Source organism: Cladosporium halotolerans (genome assembly GCF_011745625.1).
Source record: "Cladosporium halotolerans strain TM138-S3 chromosome Unknown Sca47, whole genome shotgun sequence".
Classification (NCBI taxonomy): Eukaryota; Fungi; Ascomycota; class Dothideomycetes; order Cladosporiales; family Cladosporiaceae; genus Cladosporium; species Cladosporium halotolerans.
In genome coordinates this window covers 110,152-134,415 of record NW_027191498.1, presented here as the reverse complement: position 1 = coordinate 134,415, position 24,264 = coordinate 110,152, and the positions used below count along the sequence as shown (strand labels likewise).

General features: G+C 56.4%; 7 protein-coding genes across 7 annotated transcripts; 3 read left to right on the top strand and 4 right to left on the bottom strand.

Moving 5' to 3' along the window:
- Positions 1 to 1,522: 1,522 nt before the first annotated feature.
- Positions 1,523 to 5,335, top strand: WHR41_08567 (uncharacterized protein). The gene is made up of 5 exons (XM_069377171.1): positions 1,523 to 2,547; positions 2,601 to 2,705; positions 2,762 to 3,694; positions 3,753 to 4,191; positions 4,249 to 5,335. Exons 1-5 carry the CDS (start codon positions 1,957 to 1,959, stop codon positions 4,446 to 4,448), a joined length of 2,268 nt encoding a protein of 755 aa, XP_069225730.1. The 5' UTR covers positions 1,523 to 1,956; the 3' UTR covers positions 4,449 to 5,335.
- A 384-nt stretch (positions 5,336 to 5,719) lies between these two features.
- On the bottom strand, positions 5,720 to 8,395 carry WHR41_08566 (uncharacterized protein; the record flags this gene model as incomplete). The annotated part of the gene is made up of 4 exons (XM_069377170.1): positions 7,963 to 8,395; positions 7,315 to 7,910; positions 6,074 to 7,259; positions 5,720 to 5,857 (listed from the first exon to the last, which is right to left on the bottom strand). Exons 1-4 carry the CDS (start codon positions 8,023 to 8,025, stop codon positions 5,720 to 5,722), a joined length of 1,983 nt encoding a protein of 660 aa, XP_069225731.1. The 5' UTR covers positions 8,026 to 8,395.
- A 446-nt stretch (positions 8,396 to 8,841) lies between these two features.
- On the bottom strand, positions 8,842 to 9,246 carry WHR41_08565 (uncharacterized protein; the record flags this gene model as incomplete). The annotated part of the gene is made up of 1 exon (XM_069377169.1): positions 8,842 to 9,246. One exon carries the CDS (start codon positions 9,244 to 9,246, stop codon positions 8,842 to 8,844), a length of 405 nt encoding a protein of 134 aa, XP_069225728.1.
- Positions 9,247 to 9,282: 36 nt separating this feature from the next.
- Positions 9,283 to 11,994, bottom strand: WHR41_08564 (uncharacterized protein; the record flags this gene model as incomplete). The annotated part of the gene is made up of 1 exon (XM_069377168.1): positions 9,283 to 11,994. One exon carries the CDS (start codon positions 11,992 to 11,994, stop codon positions 9,283 to 9,285), a length of 2,712 nt encoding a protein of 903 aa, XP_069225729.1.
- Positions 11,995 to 12,423: 429 nt separating this feature from the next.
- Positions 12,424 to 14,142, top strand: WHR41_08563 (uncharacterized protein). The gene is made up of 2 exons (XM_069377167.1): positions 12,424 to 12,805; positions 12,856 to 14,142. The coding sequence occupies exons 1-2, from the start codon at positions 12,654 to 12,656 to the stop codon at positions 14,099 to 14,101; spliced, it is 1,398 nt and encodes a 465-aa protein (XP_069225727.1). The 5' UTR covers positions 12,424 to 12,653; the 3' UTR covers positions 14,102 to 14,142.
- A 4,973-nt stretch (positions 14,143 to 19,115) lies between these two features.
- On the top strand, positions 19,116 to 20,498 carry WHR41_08562 (uncharacterized protein). The gene is made up of 3 exons (XM_069377166.1): positions 19,116 to 19,544; positions 19,599 to 19,693; positions 19,752 to 20,498. The coding sequence occupies exons 1-3, from the start codon at positions 19,310 to 19,312 to the stop codon at positions 20,319 to 20,321; spliced, it is 900 nt and encodes a 299-aa protein (XP_069225720.1). The 5' UTR covers positions 19,116 to 19,309; the 3' UTR covers positions 20,322 to 20,498.
- Positions 20,499 to 20,766: 268 nt separating this feature from the next.
- Positions 20,767 to 21,971, bottom strand: WHR41_08561 (uncharacterized protein). Its single transcript, XM_069377165.1, has 2 exons — positions 21,442 to 21,971; positions 20,767 to 21,389 (listed from the first exon to the last, which is right to left on the bottom strand). Exons 1-2 carry the CDS (start codon positions 21,861 to 21,863, stop codon positions 20,972 to 20,974), a joined length of 840 nt encoding a protein of 279 aa, XP_069225725.1. The 5' UTR covers positions 21,864 to 21,971; the 3' UTR covers positions 20,767 to 20,971.
- Positions 21,972 to 24,264: the final 2,293 nt, after the last annotated feature.

Genomic DNA, 24,264 nt, shown 5'->3' with positions numbered 1-24,264 from the left:
GGGGTGCTACTGTGTTGTTTCTCTGATTGCCGGAACTAGGTACCTTAAGGTACGCGGGGCAGGCTGTTCGTTTGCGCAGCTGGTGATCGGCCGGCTTACGAGAGGTTTGTACCGTACGTGCATATGACGGTCGCCGCGTTGTTGCGGACGAGCGAGAGTGATGAAGGGCCGCAGCGTTGGCTCAGCTGAGGGCCGGGCGGGACGGTGGGTGCTGGTGGGTGAAACGTCGCGGAGTGGTGAGCTGTCGTGGTGAGCCTGAGGCTTGGATGGTGCTTGAGAAGGTATCAAGCGATGGGGTGTTGGGGGTGGAGGACCTCAGGCACGATGTCCAGAAGTGGGAACTTTGGATTACAGGGGCGTGTGTAGTACTACTACGTCTTTGTGATTTGCGAGCATTGTGGTTTGGATTTTGACGATTTTGGGATGGCAGTGCGTGTGATTACGGTTGGACCCTGCGCGTGATCGTCATTTGACATGTTGAAGATCACTGGTAAGTGAGCTGCCGAGTACTTCGAGTCAACAGGATGGTACAGCACGATATGCTCGGTATACCATATGCCGCCCCAGGCCTCCGTGATGGCTGATGTCCAAATCTGAATCTCTTGCCCCGCACTAATAAATCATGCTTCAGCGCTATGCAAGCTACGGTCTATCATGCTTCGAGATAGATTGATCCCTGTATTGGCCCACCGGTGAACAGGAAGGTGCTTCGAGGTGCAGAGCGTCCAGGGACGAGGCGCATGGTCCACTGGTTCGGCTCAATCTGGGAGGGCAAACGGAGATCTCTCGTGTAGGATTGACTCGCGCCAGGCCGGGCCCGTTTGACAGTCCGTGTGCATACTAGGGGCTCCGTGTGGCTAGTAATCTGCGCTCGTTTGGGGTGGGGACACGCTCCGGGGAGGCGGCGGACGTCCGCAGGCCACAGAGGGTGTCGTCAGGCGTCCACGGTGTCGTGTGCTTGTTCAGCTGCTGTGCTGGCCGCAGTGTTTGTCCACGCGGCTGGCGGCATACCCTGCCGTGTGTGCGGTGCAGGGTCGCGCTGGGAGGGCGCTGCGACGTGGACGAGGGTGGGCAGTGCTGCGGTTTCCGCGGTGGTACTAGCCCTGCTGCCACGACGCCTTAGCCTGTGGCGCGCGGTGATGGGATGGCAGTTAGTGATGGGTCGAGGATGTGCGGCTAGCAAATGTCCGGCATCCAGCCCTGGCGGCGCGCGCGCTGGCGGGCAGTGGGCTGGCTGGACGGCCGAGCTTGGAGCGGCGCATGCGACTCTTGAGTGGCCTCGCTGGCCCACTTGCGCCTCAGCACGGCAAACCCCTCGCTGCATGCAATAATAAACCGCCCAGCTCACACGCACGCAGACCACCACTGCGCCGTCCAGTCGCTTCAGCCGCACCGTCAACGCACGAACGACCGCGTCGCCGTCTGCCCGTGGCTCTGCCGCCGTGCGCGTTGAATTGAGCGCCCGCCGCCGCCGCCGCCCCTCCCACTGCCTCCCCCCGCCCGGGCTGGTGCACACACCGCCCCCGCCGTTGCAAGCACGCACGCCCTTGGCGCAGCCTCCACCCACCACGCCTCGCTCACCACCAGCTGCCAGGTGCCACGCCGCCGTCCATTGCTCTGCGCTCCGCCAGAACCCGCTCTCCACCGCACTGCAACACTTCGCGCGCAACCACCTCACTCACCACCACCACCGTCTCTGCCTCAAGCCGACCCTGCGCCCTGCCTGTCTGTCTGCCGGCCTGCGCCTCCCCGTGCTTGCCTGACCGTGCCTGGCCTGACACGTGAGAGCCGCCGCCATCTCCGATCTCACCTGCATTGCCAGCTGCAGCCGCCGCCTCCTCGCGCCTGCCTACCCAATCCCACGCCCATCCACCCTTCCGCCCACCCTCCGACTCTCCTCCCTCGCCCTCCTCGCCCCGCCCTCGACAGGCTCCGGCAAGGAATGCTCCTCTCTGCATGTCCTCCATGAACTCCCGATTCCGCAAACTAGTTGGCTCGACCCGCAGACCGAGCAGCGACAAGCCCGCGCCCCAGCAAACATCCAAGACCGCCTCCACGAGCACCCTCACCCCGAGCGCCCCCGCCGCCTCTGCCTCTGCCTCCAACGGCACCTCGTCCGCTACCAACAGCCTCGCCTCCAACAACTCCTCCCACCAGCCGCCGTCGTCCACCTCCACTGCGCCGGCCGCGTCAGCCTCCACCACCTCGCTCAACATGAACCCCCAGCAGCCGCTCGGTCGGCCACCGTCGTACCAGTATGCTAACCAGGGCAACAACCTCGGCGCACCCCATCCTAACCAGGGCAGGCCCACGAGCCCAATGCCGCCGCCGCCCATCAACACCGGCGGCGGACACGCGTACGCGCCTCAGCACCAGCAGCACATGTACGGTCAGCAGGCGCCTGCCCCGCCGGGCTATCCGATGCAGCAACAGCAAGCCTACGGCTACGGCGCGCCGCAATCCACCAACCCTCTGTATGGAAGAAGTTTGGCGGAGGTCGAGGGGAACAACCGGAGCAAGGCGCAGTTGATCGTCGGCATTGACTTCGTGCGTAAAGTATGGTCGATCGCAAGAAAGGACTTTGCTGACATCTGACACAGGGCACGACGTTTTCCGGTGTCGCTTTTGCTTTCGCCACAAACACCGAGGCCAAAGAGGATATCATCGTCGAGTGGCCTGGCGCAGGCACACAGACGAAGCAGAAGGTATCACTGCAAGCAATTTCAGTCGTGCAACATGCGCTAACTCAAATATTTTGCAGATTCCCACCGTCCTCTACTACGACCAGCACCAGCAAGTCGTCGGCTGGGGCCCTGACATTGCGGATGCGCTTGCACCCACTGGCTACCCCAAGCCCGGTGTTCAAAAGGTGGAGTGGTTCAAGTTGCAGTTGATGCTTTCTGGCAACACCTACATCGATCCGATCAACCTCCCCCCGCTTCCTCCTGGAAAGTCCGAAATCGATGTCGCGGCCGACTACCTCTTCAAGTTACGACAGGCAATGCGTAACCAGCTGCAGAAGAGCTTGGGTGAGGTATTCAACCGCGAGGAGCGCAACATTCGCTACTTCCTCACTGTGCCTGCTATCTGGAACGATGCTGGCAAGGCTGCGACAAGAGCCGCCGCCATCCAGGCTGGCTTTCTTCGCGACGAGAACGACAACCGCCTCACCTTGATCACCGAACCCGAAGCCGCTGCCATGTTCTGCGCTAAGACTGGCCTGCTCAACCTCAAGGTTCACGATGCCATCCTCATCGTCGACTGCGGTGGTGGTACTGTCGATTTGATCGCCTACGAAGTTGAGGAAGAGTCGCCTTTCACAGTCGCAGAGTGCACAGCAGGTTCCGGTGACTCTTGCGGTTCTACGGCGCTGAACCGCAACTTCTCCAACATTCTCCGCGCGAAGATTCGCAAGATGAAGCTGCCGGATGGCTCAAAGACCGCTGGCAAGGTGTACGCCAAGTGTATCATGGACTTTGAGAACAGGATCAAGGCCGACTTCAGGAATAACGGTCAGAAGTGGGCCGTTGATGTGGGCATCGAAGCCGAATTCCCCGAAGCTGGAATCGAGGAAGGATACATGACTTTCACAAACGAGGAGATCCTGCAGTGCTTTGAGCCTGTGGTTAACAGAATCTTGGAGCTTGTTCGCAACCAGATCATTGCCATCCAGGCACAGAACAGACTTCTGCAGGTAAGTCAAATTGCTTTTGAAGTTACAAGGATACAGGTCGCTAACTTCATCCTCACAGAACGTCCTGGTTGTTGGTGGTTTCGGTGCTTCAGAATACCTCTTCCAGCAGATCAAGCTGCACGTCCCTCCGCAGTTCCAGAACAAGGTGGTCCGTCCCATGGACTCCGTCGCCGCCATTGTCAAGGGCGCTGTCACAGCCGGTATCACTGAACGTGTCATCACCTCCCGTGTTGCACGTCGCCACTACCTCATGGCAACCCTGCAACCGTTTAAAGAGGGCCACCACCCCGAGCAGTACCGTGTGCCGTCGCTCGACGGAAAAGACAGGTGCAAATACACCCGCCAGATCTTCGTGCAGAAGGGTCAGAGAGTCAAGATCGGCGAGCCGGTCAAGGTCTCGTTCTTCCGACAGGTGGCGCCTGGCGCAACGCTCATGTATGAGGATGTGCTTTACGCTTGTGACGAGGACGTTTGCCCAGAATACACCAAGGATCCTCGTAAGCTTTCCCACCTTCAAAACTCGACCACCAGATTTTACGCTGACCGTTCCACAGGCATCAAGGAGATTGTCACCCTCACCTCCGACCTCAGCCGCAAGAACCTCGAGAAGGACTTTGAGCGCATGGACACGCCGCAGGGCACCTTCTACCGCGTCTACTTCGACATCTACCTCACCCTCGACGGCTCCGAATTCAACGCCGAACTCGTCTGCCAGGGCGAGGTCATGGGCCGCTGCTCCGCCAGGTTCAGGTAGAGCCTTCGCGCCGACGAACTTACCATTTTGCAGGCTATGCGCGCGAACGACCTCCGTGCTACAGCATGCCTGGCGGGTGGCGCACGGATGCAGCTCGACTCTTCTCTTATTGTCCTATTGGATAAGGCGCGGCTTCTGGGACCGGCATCAGTCGACTTGCTCGGAGCTTACAACCTCAAAACAAAGCGGCTCCGCCCTCGCGCACTCCAGACAGCTACCGCCACCTTCAAATTTCCACTCGGACCTTGACGTTACACGAACCGAGCCCCGGGGACGGATACCAAAAACCAAAAACGTAAGGCTCCGAAACTTCTTTCATGCTCGTTTTAATGCTTTTGCTCCTCGTTTCCTGCTGCGGAAATTGGCTTTCTACATACCCAAAGTTCTCTGAATTTGCTTTCTTTGCTTTTCCTTTCCTTAGTGCTGCGCGTGCGTGTGTGTGTGTGTGTGCCTTGCTTTGCGGAGGAGGAAAAAAAAGCGAAGCGAATATCCAATCCTACACGTTAGCGAGCGAGCGCGCGATGATGTTGGCTTGCGGATCGGGGTTGTTGCGCATGATGGATTATGAGGAGGGTGAGAGGAGATGGCTTGCTGGTCCGTTATTCACTGAGTTTGGCTCATCCAGGGTAGAGGTGTGGAATGAAAGAAACGGTCGGATAATGCGAGGATGGCCAGAGGAGGAACGGGGTGCCTGGCTGGTCTGGTCCATTTTCTTGTGAATGACTTTTTTTTGGTTCTGGGGAGGTGGATGGATTGATGAGGGGAGGATCAGGGGAGGAGGGTCTCGTCTGGACTCGAATCTGGGGAGAAGAGGTGATCGGATTGGGTCAGGTCAGAGCAGGTTCAGATACCTTATGGAGGAAGACTTTTTTTTCCTTCTCTTTTCACTGGTTTTGGTCCGAGATTTTCAGGATTCCGTGTTGAGTGTTGGTCAGATGCCGTTCTTGGACAGGCCTTCTGAAGTGAGAAGTGAGTGAGGCTTACACTTGTCGAAGCGTGATGGTTCGATTGTGTTGCTGGCGCTCTCGACCTGACCAAAGCTGAAGCGTTCTTCCTTCATTTACCACAGAGAAGATGCTACACACAGGCAGCGAAGGAGTCTACAGGGAAAAAGCAACGCTCAAACTCATCAGTCATTATATTCACTGTCGTAACACATTACATTACATAACATATGCAACACATGCGCCCCCGCCCCATGCTTTTCCGTGAAATGCGAGAGAGATTCTTTAGGCAAACCCCACGTGCACGCACAATCATCCTTCTCCCTTCTAGCCGGAATCCTCGCCATCAAGAACCATATATCTCGCTCTCCTCGTCGACCACGTAATGGCAAAGCTGAGCACGATCGTCACGGCCACGATCCCCGCTCCGGCGGCGAGAACCCAGTAGAGGGCGTGAGGAACAGGCTTTCACAGAAACGTCAGCCCGGAAATTCTCTGAGAACACATGTTTGGTCGAAAGAAAGCGTAGCCATACGCATCTATCCACACGGTCTTGTCGCAAACGAACAAGGCCAGAGCGAACCCAGGGGTGGGGGCCTACCACACCCCGCCGCTCGCATTCGTCCCCGCACCAACAACAGCAGCACCAGACGCACCAGACGCATTGTTGCTCGCACTCACCTGGCTCGGCTCCCCCACAAACCACTGCCCCGTCTCCGTGTCGTTCGTCAGGTAGCTCAGCGCGACCTCGCCGCCCTTCAGGCAGCCCGTCTCCGCCCTGCCGCCGCCGACGGGCTCCGCGAGCCGGTTCTCGCCCGCGCGCACGCTGAAGTTCGCCAGCGGGATCTCGAGCGCGTTGCGCGTCCGGATGTCCGGGAGGCCGAAGAAGGCCGCGCGCAGCTCGTCGGCCGTGATCCGCAGCTCGAAGTAGCCCCGGTAGAACATCTCGTTCCAGTGCAGGTGCGCGTTGTGCGCGGAGAAGAGGTCGCTCTCGCGGTTGGCGGCGGGCACGGAGGCTTCGCCCGCGGGCGGGGGCGAGGTGATGGCCGTGCCGGCGAATTCGACGCCGAGGTGCGAGCCCGGGTCGCCGTAGTCGCCGAGCAGGTTGGAGACCCAGTTTGCGTGGCTGTCGCCGGAGAGCACGATGGTGTTGTCGATGGCGTTGCGGGCGAGGTGGTGCAGCGTGCGGTTGCGGTTCGCCTCGTACCCGTCCCACTGGTCGTAGTTGTAGGGGTTGCCGGGGCCGTAGACGATGGACTGGTTGAGGCGCGCGAAGACGGTCTGCGAGCCGACGAGGCGCCAGGCGGCGCCGCGCGCGGCGCTGGCGGAGAGCTCGTTGTACAGCCAGTTTTCCTGCCGCGAGCCCATCATCGTGCGCCCGGCGTCGTCGGCGATCGCGTGGATGTAGTCCGTGTTCCAGTACAGGTCGGTGATGGACCGGTCGTACTGCCGCGTGTCGAGCATCATCAGGTCGAACAGCTTGCCGATGCTGAAGGAGCGCCAGATGCGCAGGTTGTCGTCCATCTCGACCTGCCGGATCGGCATCCACTCGAAGTAGGCGCGGACTGCGTTCATCTTCACCTGGTCGATGGAGAAGCCGCCGTCGTTGATGAACGAGGCTTCGTTGTTGGCCAGGTCGGCGGCGCCGTCGCGGTAGGTGTTGTCGGCGACTTCGTGGTCGTCCCAGGTGGGGATCCAGGGGAAGGCTTGGTGGGACAGCTGGAGGTCTAGGTCGCTGCGGTAGGTTGCGTAGCGTTCGCGGAAGTCGTAGAGGGTGTGGATGACGCGCTCGGGTTTGGGGATGCGGCCGATGGGCGCTCCGTTGCCGTAGTCGCCGTTGCCACGGTATTCGTAAATGTAGTCACCTCTGATGGGCTGGTTAGTGTGTATTGGAGGCTACGTTCAGGCTGACGAAGACTTACAGATGAACGACGTAGTCAACACTGTCCTTTCGGACGGGATTTCCGTATGCATTGAAGTATCCAAAAGGGTAATTGGCGCAGCTGTACACAGCCAGATTCACCTGGCTAACATCGTCATTTACTCCAGGCGACGTCTTCGTCCTGCCGATTGGGCTGGTGTTATTGCTATCGCAAACACTGAACTGATAGTAGTAGCGAGTGAAGGCTTCCAAGCCGGTGGCTTCGACTTTCACCGTATAATCCACATCGCTGGATGTGTAAGCCTTTCCACTGTCTACTACCTGGGCGAAATCCTTTGTAGGAGAGACTTGGTAGTCTACGCAAATTGGTGCTGTAGAAACAGTCTGTTCAGGGCCGTGCCAGTAGAGCGGGACATCGCCTGTAACAGGACCATTGTCGTCGACGGAATCATACTGTGGCGACACGCGAGTCCAGAGGATCACAGAGTCTGAGTACGGATCACCAGACGCTACTCCATGAGTAAAGCTGAGGTCTGAGGGTTTGAAGCTCTTCTCGGGCGTGTTGCGTTTGTTGACTTTGTGGAGAGCTACGCCGAGGCCTGGATGGTGCTCGGATGGAGAGCGGTAGTTGATGTTCTAAAACAGAGTTACAAATGGCGATTTTCCAAGCAATTCCACTTTGACATACCTTTGTCCAGCTTCCAGAGGCGAGAACAGCGAAGGCCGCTGTGGACAAGGTTTGAAGCCGCATCGTAAGCAAGGAACCTTGTATGAGCTTCGTGTGCTACGTCGAACAGATGGACGGGCTTCGTCGCACAAGGTTTCCGGCTCTCGCAGCCGCGATAATATGCTGCTGCAAGCGTCCGTCAAAGATCCTGTCGCCTGCTCAGCCACAAAGACATCAAGTCCTCGCAAGCGGCCACACGTCGTCGTGTGCTAGAGCATGGAAGGTGACGCGGCCGATGAGGGCAAAAGAATGCGGAGTGTCTGTGGAAAGCGTCTCCGCTAGGTGAATGTTTGCAAGGGTAGTGACTGTGGCGGGCGACTCTTAAGGACGTCCGTAGAGCGTGTTGTCGTCCGGCGGGTCATGGAGGAGGTGTAGTGGGTCCTGGTGGCAGGCTGGATCAACACGTGCAGGGCATCATTGGAGTTAGCGGAAGCAAAACTGGCCAGAAAGTGGGCGTGGGGGATCGTCACGCGCATCATTGACTGTCCAACCCGAGGTTCGTCGTAGAACACAAGGGCGATAAGAAACGAGTCGACTGGTATATAATAGATTGTGTGATACGCAGTGTTACTGACAACGGTCGGCTGGAAATTGCAGACGACAGAATACAATGTGAGCTTCAGCGTGATTCTGTAGGTAATGGCCCCGATCTACCAATACAATTCTCCAACCTAGGATTACCGAAAATTGGCCTGGAGCAAAATTATTGATAAACAGCTTCCAATTCTCTTCCTGTCAAAATGCTTCATCAACAGAGCCTGACCCAATCTTCAACAAAAAAATTGAACGATGGATGCATCGTTTCGCCGTCTTCTAAATTCGCTACGGTCGTTGGCCACGCTAGAACCAGCCTTGGATGGATTCATCATTCCCAGCGATACCGTTTGAGCTTCCTGTCGTTTGTTCAATATCTGGTGCTTCAGCCCTGACCGTGGCTCTCAGCGCAGCGCCAAGTGGAGTAGGCTCGCGCCTTGACCTGTATCCAGCATCTGCTGTTCGCACCGTAGAAGCCAATCCAGGCGAAGACAGATCGTTTGGTGGAATGTACTGTGAGGTGGCGGCGATACTGGCAGGTGTGCGCATAGGTACTACGGGCGCTCTGGGCGTCTGTCCGCCTCCGATTTTGACCGGATGGCTATGGACATGATTGTTCAGCGTAGGAGAAGAAGGACCCGTGGAGTCTTGCTGAGGAGACCAGTTGTAGCCTTCGGCCGCGCTCACTTGTAGGTCATTAGGAGCGTTCATGACGCCCTCGTTCGGCAGCTGAGCAAGAGCAGCATCCTACTGCATGCCTTGCCCGCCCCGCTGCAAAGCGTTTGCCATAGCCGCAAATTGTGCCTGAAGCGGATCGCCTTGGCCTTGGCCTTGCTGCTGCTGTTGACCACCGAACTGCTGCATGTTGTTCATGCCCATTTGCATGCCCATGTTGCCTCCAGGAGTCTGTTGCTGTTGCGGTTGCCCCATCTGCATACCCAATTGATTCTGCATGCGCTGTAGGTGTTGCACGTATTGCTCGTTTCCAACTTGGCCACCTTGATGTTGCTGCTGCTGTTGATGCTGACCTTGCATCCGGGCCTGAGCTTGCGCTTGGGCTCGCGCCTGCTGCTGCTTCATTTGCTGTTGGTGTAAAAGCGACTTGAGATGCGCAGGCATCGTGGCAAGAACGTCTTGAGGGATGGTTCCACCGTGGCGCTGAATAAGTGCTTGCAGCTGTGCATGACCTTGTCGCTGTTGTTGAGCGAATTGTTGCTGGGCCATTGCTTGCTGCTGGTGTAGCATGTTATTACCCTGCTGCTGTCCTTGTTGCTGTCCCTGCTGTTGCATACCAGGGTGGGCGTGTCCTACTTGTGGCGTCTGTTGCTGCATTCCCATGCCTGGACTGCCAGCATTGCCGGCCATTTGTCTTTGCGCATGCGCCTGCTGCAATTGTTTCATGTTTTGACTGATCGTAATGATACGCTGTCGCTCTTGTTGCGCACGCGCAGGGTCACCCATGGCATTGAATTGCTGGTACTGCGCACTGCTCTGAGCCCGCAATGATTGGAGTCTCGCCATCTGTTGAGTGAATTGGATTTCCTGTGGGGTCATGCTTGCTCCGTTGCCGGCCTGCATCATACCTTGGCCCGAGTTCAGATTTCTCTGCGCCTGAAGCAGAGCTAACTGCTCGGGCGTCAAGTTCTGACCACCGTTTTGCATCATGAGGCCATTCGGTGTGTTCTGCGCCATTCCCACAGCGGGGCTGCCTGGCTGCATGCGCGGAGTCTGAGAAGTTTGCCTCCCTGGCATCGCTTGAGCCATGGATGGTGTGTTTGCCATCTGAGGGGTGTGGTTGCGGCTGCCTGAAGCTTGCTGGCTTGCATTCCTTGCCATTGCCACTCCCGGGTGCTGCATAGTAGCGGAAGCCGGACGAGGTGGGCTTCCAGCACCAGTGTTTGAAGCCTGTGGCGCCATAGGGAAGCCACCTTGCTGAGCCATAGGACTTGACTGCATCATGGGCGTCTGCGATTGCTGCCGAGGCACAGGGCTTCCTTGCACGCCAGCCATCTGGGGATTTTGGAAATTGCCCTGCTGCTGGTTTTGCATCATGTTGTTCTGGCCCGGGTGCCCATGACCTTGCATCATGTTGGCTTGCTGCGAGATCTGCTGCTGGCGTAACATCTCGGCTTGTTGTTGTGCAGCCATTTGTCTCTGCTTGAGGTGCTGCTGCTGCATCAGCATTTCGCGTTGCTTCTGTGCCTGTAGCATCTTCTGCTGCTGTGCTGCCTGCTCCTCGAACTGCCGTTTTTCCACGGCCGCGCGAGCCTCTTCCTCTTTCTTCTCGCGCTCGGCTTTCTCGTGATTTTGCCGGACCATCTCAATCGTCTTGAAGCGCGAGAAACCAAGGGACGCCGCAGCTGATTGGTTGTCGCTTGCTGCAGCGCCGGCAGCAGTCCGTGCTGAAGGCTTGATGCGCTCGTCCATGATGAGCATTCTACGCTCAGCCTCAGCCGCCTGTGCATCGTCGGCAGCCATTTCTGCTGTAGTTCTCTTCCGCTCTCTTGGTGCAGGCGGCTGGCCGGAGTGCAAGGGGTGAGCAAGAAGGTCTAGGATGGCCTGAGACTCTTCCGCATCTTTTGCGACATCCAAACAAAGAGGTGGCTCAGTCGTGACGAGCTGCTCAGCTTGGAAGCTGTAAAGTTCGCTTTGGTCCATAGCCATCTTCTCCGACTGTGAAATTGAAGCCGCCCCAGGTGTCGTCGGCGCTTTCGATTGTGAGCCACCTTCTTGAGCATCTGATGCCGTTGAATCACCTGCATTCTTGTTCTTCCGAATTTCTGACATTGGGGTGCGAGCGAGAATCATGACTTCTTCATGCTTGGTCTGCTCGGTAGGATGCAACACGATTGTCGAGACGCGCGGACCCTGCTTTTCGCTACCTTTAGGGCGCTCTGGCGTATTGTCACTTGCTTTCTCCGGTGTGTACGCCTCAGCAGCAGCTTGCTCCTTACTAGGAAACGGTGCGTAAGGCGAGGGTGTAATATGCTCATTGTAGCCGTGCATAGAGAATTTGTCCTTGTCTGCGCTCTTATCCCGTGGGCCCTGCTTCTTCCCTCCAGCGCCGCGATGGTTGTGTACTTCCACAATTAGGCATCCGTCGTAAAACTGCACTTTCGCCGCCAGCAGATCTTCCAGTATTTCGTGTGGCACAGTCTGACGCTTGAGGTGCTGGAGCACAAAGCGCATTGGCGAGTCGTAGGCGAAGCTGCCATCTTGGTTCTCGAAGCGAAAATGGGTAGGGTGAAGGTGGATGACCAGGGACGGTGGCTTGTTTTTGTGCTTGCGCAGGATGTATTGGCTATCGCGGACATATGGCTCGCTCAGCTTTCGCTTTTTCGCTATTTGGTCTGGGGCAGCAGAGTCGCTGGGAGCGCTGCGCTTGGTGGATATTGAAGGTCGAGGAGGGTCGCGACGGCGAGGCGCTGGGGCCGGGCGAGCGACTTGAGGAGCCGCCATAATGATGTCGGTGATGGATTAGTTGTGAGTAACGAATGGGTAGTTCGCGCCGTGAGACTCGACTGAGTCGTAGTCCAAGAAGCGAGCGTGGTGGTGCGCGTGCGTCGGCCAGACAGCGCGTGTGCGCCTCGGCCTTCGTGCGCGTAGTAGGATAGTCGTAGAAATCGTCTCCTCGTATTCGGCGTACCAATTCGCAATGTTGGATGCCCGGTGCGCGCGCGGCATGCCAGAGGGCGTCGGGGATGCGCGCTAGCGGGGTGATGATCGGGGTGGTCGTCTCGCTGCGTGCGCCGATGGACAAGCGGCAGGCGGGAGGTGGATTTGGCTCTCTCCGCGCAGCGGGCACTCCCGGCGTTGCGGAGAACCTTAAACCTTGTCTCGTCTTTAGGCATTACATCATGCAGCCAGCACGGCTTCAATGCTCAATCCAACCTGTCATGCTTGGGGACTCCTTGTAGACTATTCATGTTACAATTGATTAATGATTCACAGGTTTTGAGGGCTTAACACATTTACATCATTGGAGACACGCCCTTTCTCGCATTCCGTTCGAGATCCGTCACTACAACTCGTGTCCTATCCCTTGCTTCTAAAGAAGGGGGTGTGCGTGAGACTCTACAACAGAGTACTATAGAAGAACTCCGTCAGCCTACTCGAAAATGGCGGAAATAGCAGCCGGGGCATGGGCTGCTGAAGAAGTCGTCTCGACTGGCGTTCAAGCTGGTGTAGCCGCATACATGGTGTCACAACCGACAATGCCCTTGAAAGGAACGTTCACTCAGATCGCATCAGCACCGGATGACGAAACGAGGTAATATGGATCCCACATCTTGTTCGAGTGCGTTCGCTGATCCATCTCAGAGCATCGCTCGCCAGGTCGAATCATAGCTTGACGATTGTTGGGGACAAGGCATTCATCTTTGGCGGTGAGACCGGCGAGAGTCAGCTCGCTACGACGGAAATCCACGTCATCTCTTTGCTCTCGTCCGAAGAGCTCGAGAAGCAAGGCGAGTCACAGTATGCTCTCTTGCCGGCGTTACCAGCAGGGTCGACAGGTGGCGAGGCACCAGCTGCTTCGGAAGACGACTCAAACAGCGTCCCTGTAGCCAGGACCAGACATGCAGCATGCGCTTTCAACGTATGCGTCGCCGTATTCAGTGGTCGTGATGCGCAGGGCGATGCCATTGACGAGAAGGGTCGTATTTGGTTGTTCAACACCGCAAAGTCGACTTGGGAGTTCATCGGCCCTAAGCTGGGCGAGCAGGAGGTCCCTGAACCTAGGACGGAAGGCAAGCTCTTTGATTGCAACAACGACCTTGTTCTGCATGGTGGTTTCGGCAAGACTGGCGAGCCCTTGAAAGATACGTGGCACTTCTCGTACGCAAACAAGACATGGACTCGCTTGCCAGACGCTCCCCAGGCCAACACCAACGCTTCCCTCGCTACCGGTGTACTCTGGCTTCTCGTAATCGGCCCTGATACCGATGGCTTGAGTGGCTACGTCCATGCTTTGCCTATCTCATCAGCCATCAATCCCTCGAGCCCTTCTGCTTGGACGACTCGCTCATTCCCCACTAATCCATTGGTTTCATCGCCCGAACCGCGCGTCGCCGGCGGCCTGCTGCCGATGACAACCGGACACGGACGACACTACCTCTTGCACTTCTTCGGCGCATCGCCATCCGGCGCAGAGAGCAAGTCCGCTCAGGAACCCTCTGCTTCAGACTCCTCCGCAGCTGCCACCGAATCGCAGCCGGCAGCATCCTCCGAGCCAACTCAATACCCTGACCTTTGGACTCTGCAGCTCCCCTCGGTCACACCAGGTCGCAAGGCTTCATGGTCCGAGACTCTTCGCCCCGCCGCGATCAAGGATAGCATTCGGTCTGCGTTCAAGGCGGACACTGGAACCGATGCCTGGGCTGAAGTCGACATTCAGCCGCCTGCGCTGGAGAAGCTGGGTGATGGTGAGGCTGGCAAGGTCCATCCTGGGCCTCGTGCGTCATTTGGGTGTGATGTGCTGAAAGATGGCGCTACTATCATGATCTGGGGTGGCGTGAATGCCAAGGGCGAGAGGGAGGGAGATGGTTGGTTGGTTAAGCTGGAGTAGCTCTCAGATACATGTAGTGGTACCACATCCTTGACACCTGATCATCTTTTGGAATAATCCTGAGAACGACACACGTTTGCGTGGGGCTGGGGCTTCTATTCCTTACGACGTCGAACTCTCATTCTACCAGGCGTGATATCAAGCGATCTTCGGCCAACGGCATGGTTAAGACAAGCATGAACACCCGAAGATGAAGCATCGCCTTGCTGGTTGGTTGCCACGGGACTCGGACAAGACGCTGCTCCACAAAGTAGCCTTACCATGTCCCCGTTCGTAGAGGCTAGCAGTGCATTGTCGTGATAGACGCCACGAGGTAGCGCGAGAACTGCCCCTGAAGAGCAGATATTACTGGTCACGCAAACATGGCTGGTATTGAAACCACATGCGGACATGCACCACGTGCCCTTTGACACGTCGAATGTCGCTCACAGGGGTTCTCATCCCTGCAAATGGCCACACGACGTCACAGTACTGTCTGTTCTCCCTCGACATCGGTCCACCGAGTCGGTTGGGAGCACAACGCATGAAAGATGGTTCCAGGCCGTGTGATATCTTGTGATAGCTCATGTTAACGGTTGACTCACCACTGTGCACCATCGCACCATATCACTAAGCAAGCCTAAGAGAGTCAGCGAGACCCGCTAGACCGGTGGTTGAGGTCGTGGACGATGGCATGCGGAACAACTCCGAGCAGCCCACCCTTCATCCGAAAGTTTGCAGGCTTTAGTCGACCACGACGTGTCCGAGTATAGTGAATATCTAGACCCTCCGGGTAGAAAATCGGTCTTAATCGTCTAAGGGGGAAGGTAGTACGTTAAAGGTCTTTATTAATACGGAGAAAAGGTATATTCAGATATGGTACCTCTATCATAGGACCTCATAGACCTCAAACTTTCGGATGAACGACGGGCTGGCATTGTCCGGAGGCCGATCTTCGCCCGTCCAGCGGAGATTTTGACGTGTCACGGCTTGCACGCTCCAGCCACGCTGGCAGGCCACGAATCATGGGCACGGACAGCGTCCGCAGTGAGTTGCACAGGGTTGATTGACAAATTATTGTGCTGAGTGGTTCTATCGAAGTACTGCACATGGCTAATGCAGAACAGGCGTAAGATACATTATCAGGGCTGAATCCTACACTATGGTTTTGTGACAGGTAACTCGGGGGCACAGCAACACCAAAAGGGCATCATTGAAAGGCTGGGAGAAATTGAGCCGTCAAAACCGTTCGCCCTGGAGATCTTAGCGTGGCAGCGAACACGTTTGGTGAAACCTGCATCTTCAGCCCGCAGGACTCGCACAGATGGGGACGCAAAGTGCTTGTGGCGGTATCGCCCAGTCAACATGGGATGCTATCCACTGCTCCAGGATTTGTCCACATCGTCGGTTCTACGTACTCCATGGCAGAGCTGACATGGCTACGTACTGGGATTTGCCCCGGATGTATCGGAAGACTAGGATCTACGCAGAGACCGCCTGCCCTCGACAAGGTCTTGAATTCGATATGACACATAGCTGTCAGGTTCTCCTACCAGCAGAGCGCACAATACAGACCGAACCACCCCGAACTTCGGCACTACACTGACCGCCGGCCGCCAGTCCGAAGATCCCCAGGATTACTTGAGGTTAAGCCCTAGTAGTGACCCGGCCCGGGCGGAGTGGGTACGCGGCCCCAGCATGGTGCTCACACCATCCCTCCTGTCAGGCACCCCATGCACATGAAGAAGTTGGCTTGATCATGATTCTATGTCGCTACAAACGGGATTTGTCTCAAACACTGCGAGACTGTGTCAAAGCTAGACAAGAGTTCCTTGCGTTCCGCTCACATGGCACTCACATGGACCAAGATATCAAAATCGCACTTCAACACAATGCTCGATCAAAATCTGGAGTCATGTTCCTCACTCCACTAGCCTTGTACCTGACAAGGTGGGAGAATTGCGATCGTTCGTCGACAGTGCTCCACACAGCCGTGCTAGTCCACCGTTCTTCAGGAGTAGCAACTACGACGACGTTGCAAACAAATAATGTCATTGGAGAATGCCGCACGCAAGGCCCCCAGGTCCGCACCGTGCCTCTAGTTCGAGCACCAGGACCTGACTATACTCCGCTAACCTGTGCTTTGGCAGTAAACGGACCAAGTCAAGCACCGTTACACGAAGATCATTACTGTCCACAACACCCTGGATGTAGATCTTTTGGTAGATTGCAACGGTAAATCCATATCTTCAGGACCAACTGGGCTCAAGGCTGACTCGACCATGTCGGCGCCTGAAGGCTCACGGAGGGGGCAACAATCAAGGATCACCGCAAGGTGCAGTCGTATATGAACTGATTGTCGCCCTCACTGAAAGCTGTTTTCCTTCCACCACCACCGTACAACTACAAGCAACTGTCTAATTCTTCTCTCTTTTACCAACTCTTACACTCTTTACACATACACTCTTTTACATAATGCAGTACGCTTTCATCACCCTTGCCCTCACGGCGGCCACCATGGCCCTGCCGACCAAGCGCCAGGAGAGCGGCGTCATTGGCGGTGCCGTCCACGATGTCACCGGCCTCGTCAACCTCGAGGGTGTCGTTGGCGAGCGTGGCCTTGCCGGCGACGCTGTCAACACGGCTCAGGAGACCGTCGACAAGGTCAACCTCGGCAACCTCAAGCGCCAGGCCGGTGTTGTCAACAACGTTGTCAATGAGGCCGAAGGCATCGTCGGTGGTGTCAACCTCAAGCGTGGCGTCGTCGGCCAGACCGTCGACAACACCAAGGACACCGTCAACAACGTTGGCCTTACCAACCTGAAGCAGCGCGACATCGGTCTCGGCGGCACGGTTGACGGCGTTGTCAGCACTGCCACCGGCACCGTCAACGGCCTTGGCGTCACCAACCTCAAGCGTGGTGTCGTCGGCGAGGCTGGCGAGACTGTCGGCGGCGTCAAGGACACCGTCAACGGCCTCGGTCTCACCAACCTCAAGCAGCGTGACCTCGGTCTCGGCGAGACTGTCGGTAGCGTTACCGGCACTGTTGGCGGCGCTGTCAACGGTCTCGGTGTCACCAACCTCAAGCGTGACAACGGCGACGTGCTCGGCCTCAACTCTGGTGCCGTCGGCGGTGTCGTTGGCAAGGCCGAGGGTCTCCTCGAGCGTGACAACGCTGATGCTCTTGACCTCAACTCCGGCGCCGTTGGCGGCGTTGTTGACAAGGCCGAGGGTCTCCTCGAGCGTGACAACGCTGATGCTCTTGACCTGAACTCCGGCGCCGTTGGTGGTGTTGTTGACAAGGCTGAGGGTCTCCTCAAGCGTGACAACGCCGATGCTCTCGACCTCGACTCCGGTGCCGTCGGCGGTGTTGTTAACACGGCCGAGGGTCTCCTCGAGCGCGACAGCTCTGACGCTCTTGACCTGAACTCCGGCACCGTTGGCGGTGTTGTTGACAAGGCCGAGGGCCTCCTTGAGCGTGACAACGCCGATGTTCTCGACCTGAACTCCGGCACCGTCGGTGGCCTCATGAACAAGGTTGATGATCTTGTCAAGCGCGAGAACAGCGGCGTCCTCGACCTCAACTCTGGTGCCGCTGGCAGCGTCGTCAGCGACGTTGAGGGCCTTGTCAGGCGCTCCGCCGTCAACGCTGATGTCGATGTCAGCGACGTCATGGGCACCATCGAGAAGATTGTCAAGCGCTCCATCACCGACAACCTCTCCGTCGACGAGCTCACCAAGTCCCTCAACCTCTCCAAGCGCGACGTGCTGGAGAACCTCTCCATCGACGAGCTCACCAAGTCTATCGGCCTTTCCGAGCGCGACATCCTCGAGGGCCTCTCCCTTGACAAGGTCACCGGCGTCACCGATGGTGTCACCGGCAACGTCCTTTAAATGCATAGCAAGAAAGGAGGAACAACATCGGAGCACAAGGGCTCACTGCAACACGAACAACCGATTGCCACCATCCCCGCCGCGTAGAGCGTAGCTCGGGGAATCAGCAATCGCAACAACCGCTCTTCAGCGATCTCACACACAGACGTGTACGAATTCGACGGATGCGCTTTGCATCATGCTTTATTTGGGCTGCCGACAGTCTCTTCGGCGCCGAGCGATTGGTCTTCGCCAGTGTCATCTGGCAATTTTCTGTAATCTATCTATATATCCCTTAGCTATGTCATTGGTCATCATATTACGCATTCATATATCTCCCGTTTTCCCCTATTCCAAACTCACGTGTACGGACGATCACTGATATGTGCTTTGCCTGATCTGTCTTTAGTATCAGCCTGCCAAATAAATAAAACCTCTTGATTCAAACCCCATTCCAAAGTTACACTCGTCTCTTCAAGTGCGCCTCCAGTGCTTTCTCGAAGTCATTCGGGAACTCCTGGTACCGCGGAACCCCATCATCAGAAACATGGTACCAGACCGGCGCGCTCTTCAGCCAGAGATGCATACAAACAGGCGGAATGCTCCCACCGCCTTGGATCACCGTTCCCGCAGCCAAGTGCGTCTTCTCGGTGTAGAGGTCGTACTGTATCGCAAGACAGGATCCGCATTCTGCGCAAAATGTCCTCTCTGAGACGCTGATCTCGCCGTCAAAGATGGTGGGCCTCCAACTCGATATGCTACCAGTCCAGCTAATAGCCGATTTGGCGACCCCGATCCAGGGGGCGAATGGCGCGCCGGAGTTCTGTTGGCATGTGGAGCAGTAGCAGAAGTCCAGGTGTTCTGGGGCGGAGGTGGATGACCAGGTTGCTTTGCCGCAAGCGCATTGCCCTGAAATTACTGGCAACATCGTACTGGCCTCTGGTGAATTATCTTGTCTTCAAACGTGAGGAAGCAGATGTCTTCCATGGCCTGACGAACACGCGCGCTGTGAAACAAAACCCCCCGCTTTGGCGGCTGTCCACCACAGCCAATCGCCCCTTCGGTACGGAGACACATGGGGACACTGCACCTGTCAGCAGCATATTGGTGGCGCTCGCCGTTAATATCCTGGCCATTGACGACTACAGTATCAAAAAGATAATGTACATTGCAAACCACGCGTGCATGGGAATCCCACGTTTATGCAAGCCCCAGGCAAGGTGGATCCCGCTCAGCCCAAAGGGCATGGGCTGACACCGACTTCCAGCCTCCAGCCAGCCAGCTATTTAGAAGCCGCGCCCAGGCCGTATTCTTTGGACATTTCTGAATCCAACACTGCCTTGTTTAAACAACAAAATGCTTAAGTCACCCTCTCTCGCTATTCTCACATTCGCAAGCCAAGTGGTCTGTTGGGGCGGGCTTGGGCACCGAACAGTAGGCTATCTAGCACAGAAGAGGTTCACCAACGAGGGTGCGGAGCTGTTTGAGACCCTCATCAGGCCGACGACGTCCTTCGACATCAGCGATGCCGCTGTTTGGGCCGACTCCATCCGCCACAATCGGGGCTACACCGAAGGATGGCACTTTATCGGTGAGGGAAGGAACTCAAGGCCAGACTGATGAATCCGATCTAATCATTCCCAAGACGCAAAGGACAGTCCGCCCGAGCAATGCAATCTCAATTACGCCCGGGACTGTAAAGAAATCCAGGGCTGCGTGATCTCCGCTATCTCTAACCAGGTAACAGTTCTCGCCCACCACAACCCACCCTAACCCAACCAACTAACCTATGTCCCAGACCTCCCTCCTCCTTGACCCAAATACCAACCAGCACACCCGCAACGAAGCTCTCAAATACCTTTTGCACTTCATCGGCGACATCCATCAGCCCCTGCACACCGAAGACCTCAGCCGCGGCGGCAACGACATTCCCGTCTCCTTCGACGGACACCACACGCAGCGCCTCAACCTGCACAGCGTCTGGGACTCTGCCATCCCACGTAAACTGAACGGTCTCAGCTTCGACGCCCACGCCACCGAAGAGAAACCCGCTGCTGCCATCTGGGCCGAGAAACTCGCCAAGCGGATCGAAGCCGGGGAGCTGAGCGTGGAGTATAGCGAGTGCACGAACCTCGCGGACCCGAACGAGTGTGGAATCGCGTGGGCGACGGAGACGAATGTGCTTGTTTGTGCGTACGTGCTCGCGCCGGGAGTGGAGTGGGTGAAGGAAAATGATCTTGGTGGGGAGTATTATGAGGGAGCGGTGCCGCTCGTTGAAGTGCAGATTGCTCGTGCGGGTGTTAGATTGGCGGCGTGGGTCAATGCGATTGCTGCCGCTGGCAGTGTTGCGGCTAAGCAAGACTTGTGATTTAGTGCATCCACCTTTCATCCGAAAGTTTACAGGCTTTGGTCGACTACGACGTATCCGAGGATAGTTAATATTTTAGATCCTCCGGGTGGAAAATCGGTCTTAATAGTCTAGAGGGGAAGGTAGTACGTTATAGACCCCTTATTATACGGAGAAAGGATACATTCAGATATGATACCTCTATCACAGGACCTCATAGACCTCAAAAATCGGACGAACGATGGATGAGGCGAACGTGCCTGTGACGCGGTGGGGTTGTCAGGGTTAGGGTTAGGGTGACGTGAATACCTATGCCTGAGTACCATTCCTTATCCACAAGTCACCTCTGAGTCGCTGCAGAATCTGTTCACTTGGCTCCATTGCAACGCCTGAACAGAGGGGTACAGTAGGAAGGTGAGTTGTGGGGTGAAGCGCAAGGTGTTGGATGTGTGATTTGGTTTGGAGCTTCTGGCTTGTACATATTTCTCTCATTCTCTCCTAGGGACATTGACGCCGTAACGCGACAGACGACTTGATACAGACCACCATGGAATAGCAAACGAACTCTCTTTCTACATAATAACATCCTGTGTATGTCACAAATATATCACTCCCTCCACTTTGACCTCCAAAGCTATAGAATACGAAACCAATCCTCTCCCTCTACCCCTCTACAACCGCCCCCTAGCAAGCACACTCCCGCCATCCAGCACAATATGCCCCCCATTAACATGCCCCGCGGCCCTACTCGCCAAATAAACCACCGTCGCCGCCACATCCTCCGGCAACCCCAGCCGTCCATTCGGCGTATCCTGCTCCAGCTTCTTCGTCCCTCCCTCCAATTCCATCAGCCCATTCGCCATCTTCGTCGGGAAGAAGCCCGGCGCGATTGCATTGACCAGAATCCCCTGCGGACCGAGCTCGACGGCCAGGTTGCGTGTCAGGTGTAGGGCCGCGGCTTTAGAGGCGCTGTAGGCGAAGGTAGCGTTTTCGCCGACGGTGCCGATGCCGATGCCCGCTATGGAGGCGGTTATGATGACGCGGGAGGGGGAGGGGAGAGTGGCACGGGCTCGCAGGAGGGGCGCGAATCTGGTCTTCTTGTTAGCTGGTGTGTCCGGAGGGAGGGGAGGCGTAAGCGGACTTCTGGATGCAAATGAAGACGCTCTTGACGTTCAGGTCCATGACTTTCGTCCAAGCGCTCTCGGGGGACTTGTCGAAAGGCGCGCCCCACGAGGCGCCGGCGTTGGCGAACAGGATGTCGACATGGTCGGTGTGCTTGCTGATCTCAGCAACGAGGCGCTCAATTTCGGCGGGTTTGGCGATGTCTGCGGGGACGGAGATAGCTTTGCCGGCGAAGGGAAGGGCGTTGAGGGCGGCGCAGGCTTCTTCGCAGGCGGCCGCTTTGCGCGAGGTGATGAAGACTTTGGAGCAGCCGGCTTGAATCAGACCGGAGGCGGCGTGGAGTCCTAGACCGCGCGAGCCGCCGGTCACGACGGCGACTTTGCCGTCGAGCGAGAAGATGCTCTTGAAGTTGTCGAGCTTGACATCGGCTTCGGCGGACATTGTGAGGGAGTTTGGGGAAGGAGGAGAAGGGATATGAGAGGTAGACGGGGTGTATGGATGGAAAGTCAATGCCTACCGGGTATACGCTTCTACAACGATGCGATCTTCGGCACCGAGATGATTGTTCTTGCGAGGTCAAGCTTCCAAATTGCCTCGGTTGGATCTTGACCCCAGCCCAAGAGCCAGGGTCCGCCCGCCGTGCCCTTACTACACGTCACTCCTCGAACTTCACTCCACGAAAGCTTATGAGCATAACTGCTCTCCAAGGACGAATGCATTTTCCGAGGTCTAATAGAGAAGGTAGCAGTCCACCTTGAGCGTCAAAGTTCGGCAAATAGACTTGGCCCCTCTTCCCGGAAGACCGGTCGGAGTAGATGCGCTCTCCAGCACTCAAGCATCAGCTACTTCCACTAAAGAAGATAGCACCGTAGTCCTGGATCTGTGGCAAGCAAATATGGAAAGTCAACTGAACGCCAAAGAAAGTTCTCAGCGCGGCTTTGTACTGTTCCAATTCCCTGGTGGCGTTGACAGATTGATCTTCGTGGGCTTGCCCTAGAGCAAAGATGACCGCGGCGCGACGCCTGTCCTGGTCGACGTTGTTCACGTCCTGAACACGCACAACTTCAATCGATTAACACCGTTCAGTGATGTGTGAATGAAGATCACTGGGGTGGAGCGGTGTCTTGGTGTTGACAAGGAAATGTGCATAAGGGGTATGTTGGGCTGTGAGTGTTTCTGTTTTTGCGGGATTGCACACGGCAATCTGAAAACAAGGAACGACTGCGGATGATAATGGGTCACGGATCGAAGGTCGCACGCCGTTTTATCATTAAAGCTCGAGACACATACTTGCTCTCCAGGTGGGTACATCTAGAGAAGAAGGTAGCACCTTGTTTTGAGCTTTGGAATCGAAGAAGCGTACTACGCCAATGGACCGTTAGTTCTTCAGCACGTCAGCTCTCTTGGGGAGAATGTATCTTCACAGTCCAGAGGAGAAGGTCGCACCACAAAGCCAAATGAGGGACTCGAGGTGCACCCTGCCGGCAGGGTGATGACGCCCAGAAGATGCTTTCTCTCAACTCAAAAGGTTCGTTCAAAAAGTCTGGAGCAGAAGGAAGAACATAATCATTAATTCAGACTACAGAGAAACGCACTCTCTTGACTCGCCATCACTACAACGAACACCGCGCGCAAGCCATAAACAGCTGTACTTCATCCTTGTAAAACCGCTCTGGCGGCCCTAGCTTCATACCCTGATCGCGCTGTCTCATCCTCATGTCGTGGACGCTGATGAATGTTGCGACCCAGCCACCCCATCCGTAGTGGTCGCCTGGCGGCGGCTTACCGTAGATGTAGAGGAGATTGCTGAGACCGAGCGGGGAGTAGGCGATGTGCGGCGCGAATACTCTCATGAAATAGCGTGGGGCGATGAAGTACGGGAGCCCGTTGATTCCGTGGTGTTCGATGAGGATAATTGGGGTGAACGGGAACGAGGAATGGCAGATTTTCTGAGCGTTGGACGACAGGTTGAGCGCATTCTTGTAGCTGAATTCGCTGGGGTTTTCGAACCTAGCTTGAACGAAGAAGATCGGTTTCACAGCTTTGGTTGCGTCTGCGTAGCCGAAGGTGGCCCACCATTCCGCGAGCTCGGCCTTGACATCAACGGCGCTGAGAGAAGAGACCTTCAGCACGAAGCCATTGATGGTGAGGAAGTCGGGCTGAAGAACACGACGCAGCTTGGAGCAGGCGTGCAACAAACTCATGGGGTTACGCTTGTGATTGTTCCTGGATACCATGCCGTGGATGCGTGTTGGACCGCCAGCGTCGAAAACATTTTTTCCGATCTTGATAAGCAGCTCATTTGGGAGCTTTAGCATCGGTGACTTCTCGTTTTCAGCGCGAGCGGAGTTGATACGATGGGTTGCGGTGTAAACGAGTGGGAGGACCGTAGTTGTCGCCATGTTGCCAGGCAAGGTGTTGTGGATGAGTCGCGAGTCTGCTGTTGACAGAACGGTAGAAGCTCAGAGAAAACGAGCGAGAATTCTGGACACGCGCGTATCGCCGTCGTGGCCAGGGCAGGCGATCAAAGCGGCAACAGTGTTGTTGAGGAAGGCACGAGGGACGTGGCGTGCGCAAGTCAGTGCGCGAGCTAAGCGACGCGACGATAACATGAACATCGCATCTAGGCATTGTGTACAGGACCGCCTGTCATATTCATGTAGGTCCAGAAAGCACTTCGTGGCTCTCGTGTCCCTTGTCGGCGGTATCGTTGGGCTCGACACGGTATGAGACAGCACAAGACGTTCTCCATTTCTGCACTCTATGACCAGTGGCAATAGGTCCGAATGCAGAGCCATCCCAGCAAGCATGCAGATGGATATGGTGCCACTCACAAGTGAGA

Excerpts from the sequence above, each read along its gene's own strand:
- WHR41_08567 (XM_069377171.1), top strand. The coding sequence starts at position 1,957 with ATGTCCTCCATGAACTCCCGATTCCGCAAACTAGTTGGCTCGACCCGC. Across the intron at positions 2,548-2,600 it reads TGATCGTCGGCATTGACTTC|GGCACGACGTTTTCCGGTGT; the intron begins GTGCGTAAAGTA and ends CATCTGACACAG. Across the intron at positions 4,192-4,248 it reads AGAATACACCAAGGATCCTC|GCATCAAGGAGATTGTCACC; the intron begins GTAAGCTTTCCC and ends ACCGTTCCACAG.
- WHR41_08563 (XM_069377167.1), top strand. The coding sequence starts at position 12,654 with ATGGCGGAAATAGCAGCCGGGGCATGGGCTGCTGAAGAAGTCGTCTCG. Across the intron at positions 12,806-12,855 it reads GCACCGGATGACGAAACGAG|AGCATCGCTCGCCAGGTCGA; the intron begins GTAATATGGATC and ends GATCCATCTCAG.
- WHR41_08562 (XM_069377166.1), top strand. The coding sequence starts at position 19,310 with ATGCTTAAGTCACCCTCTCTCGCTATTCTCACATTCGCAAGCCAAGTG. Across the intron at positions 19,545-19,598 it reads CGAAGGATGGCACTTTATCG|ACGCAAAGGACAGTCCGCCC; the intron begins GTGAGGGAAGGA and ends ATCATTCCCAAG. Across the intron at positions 19,694-19,751 it reads TCTCCGCTATCTCTAACCAG|ACCTCCCTCCTCCTTGACCC; the intron begins GTAACAGTTCTC and ends CCTATGTCCCAG.
- WHR41_08561 (XM_069377165.1), bottom strand. The coding sequence starts at position 21,863 with ATGTCCGCCGAAGCCGATGTCAAGCTCGACAACTTCAAGAGCATCTTC. Across the intron at positions 21,390-21,441 it reads GTCTTCATTTGCATCCAGAA|ATTCGCGCCCCTCCTGCGAG; the intron begins GTCCGCTTACGC and ends CAAGAAGACCAG.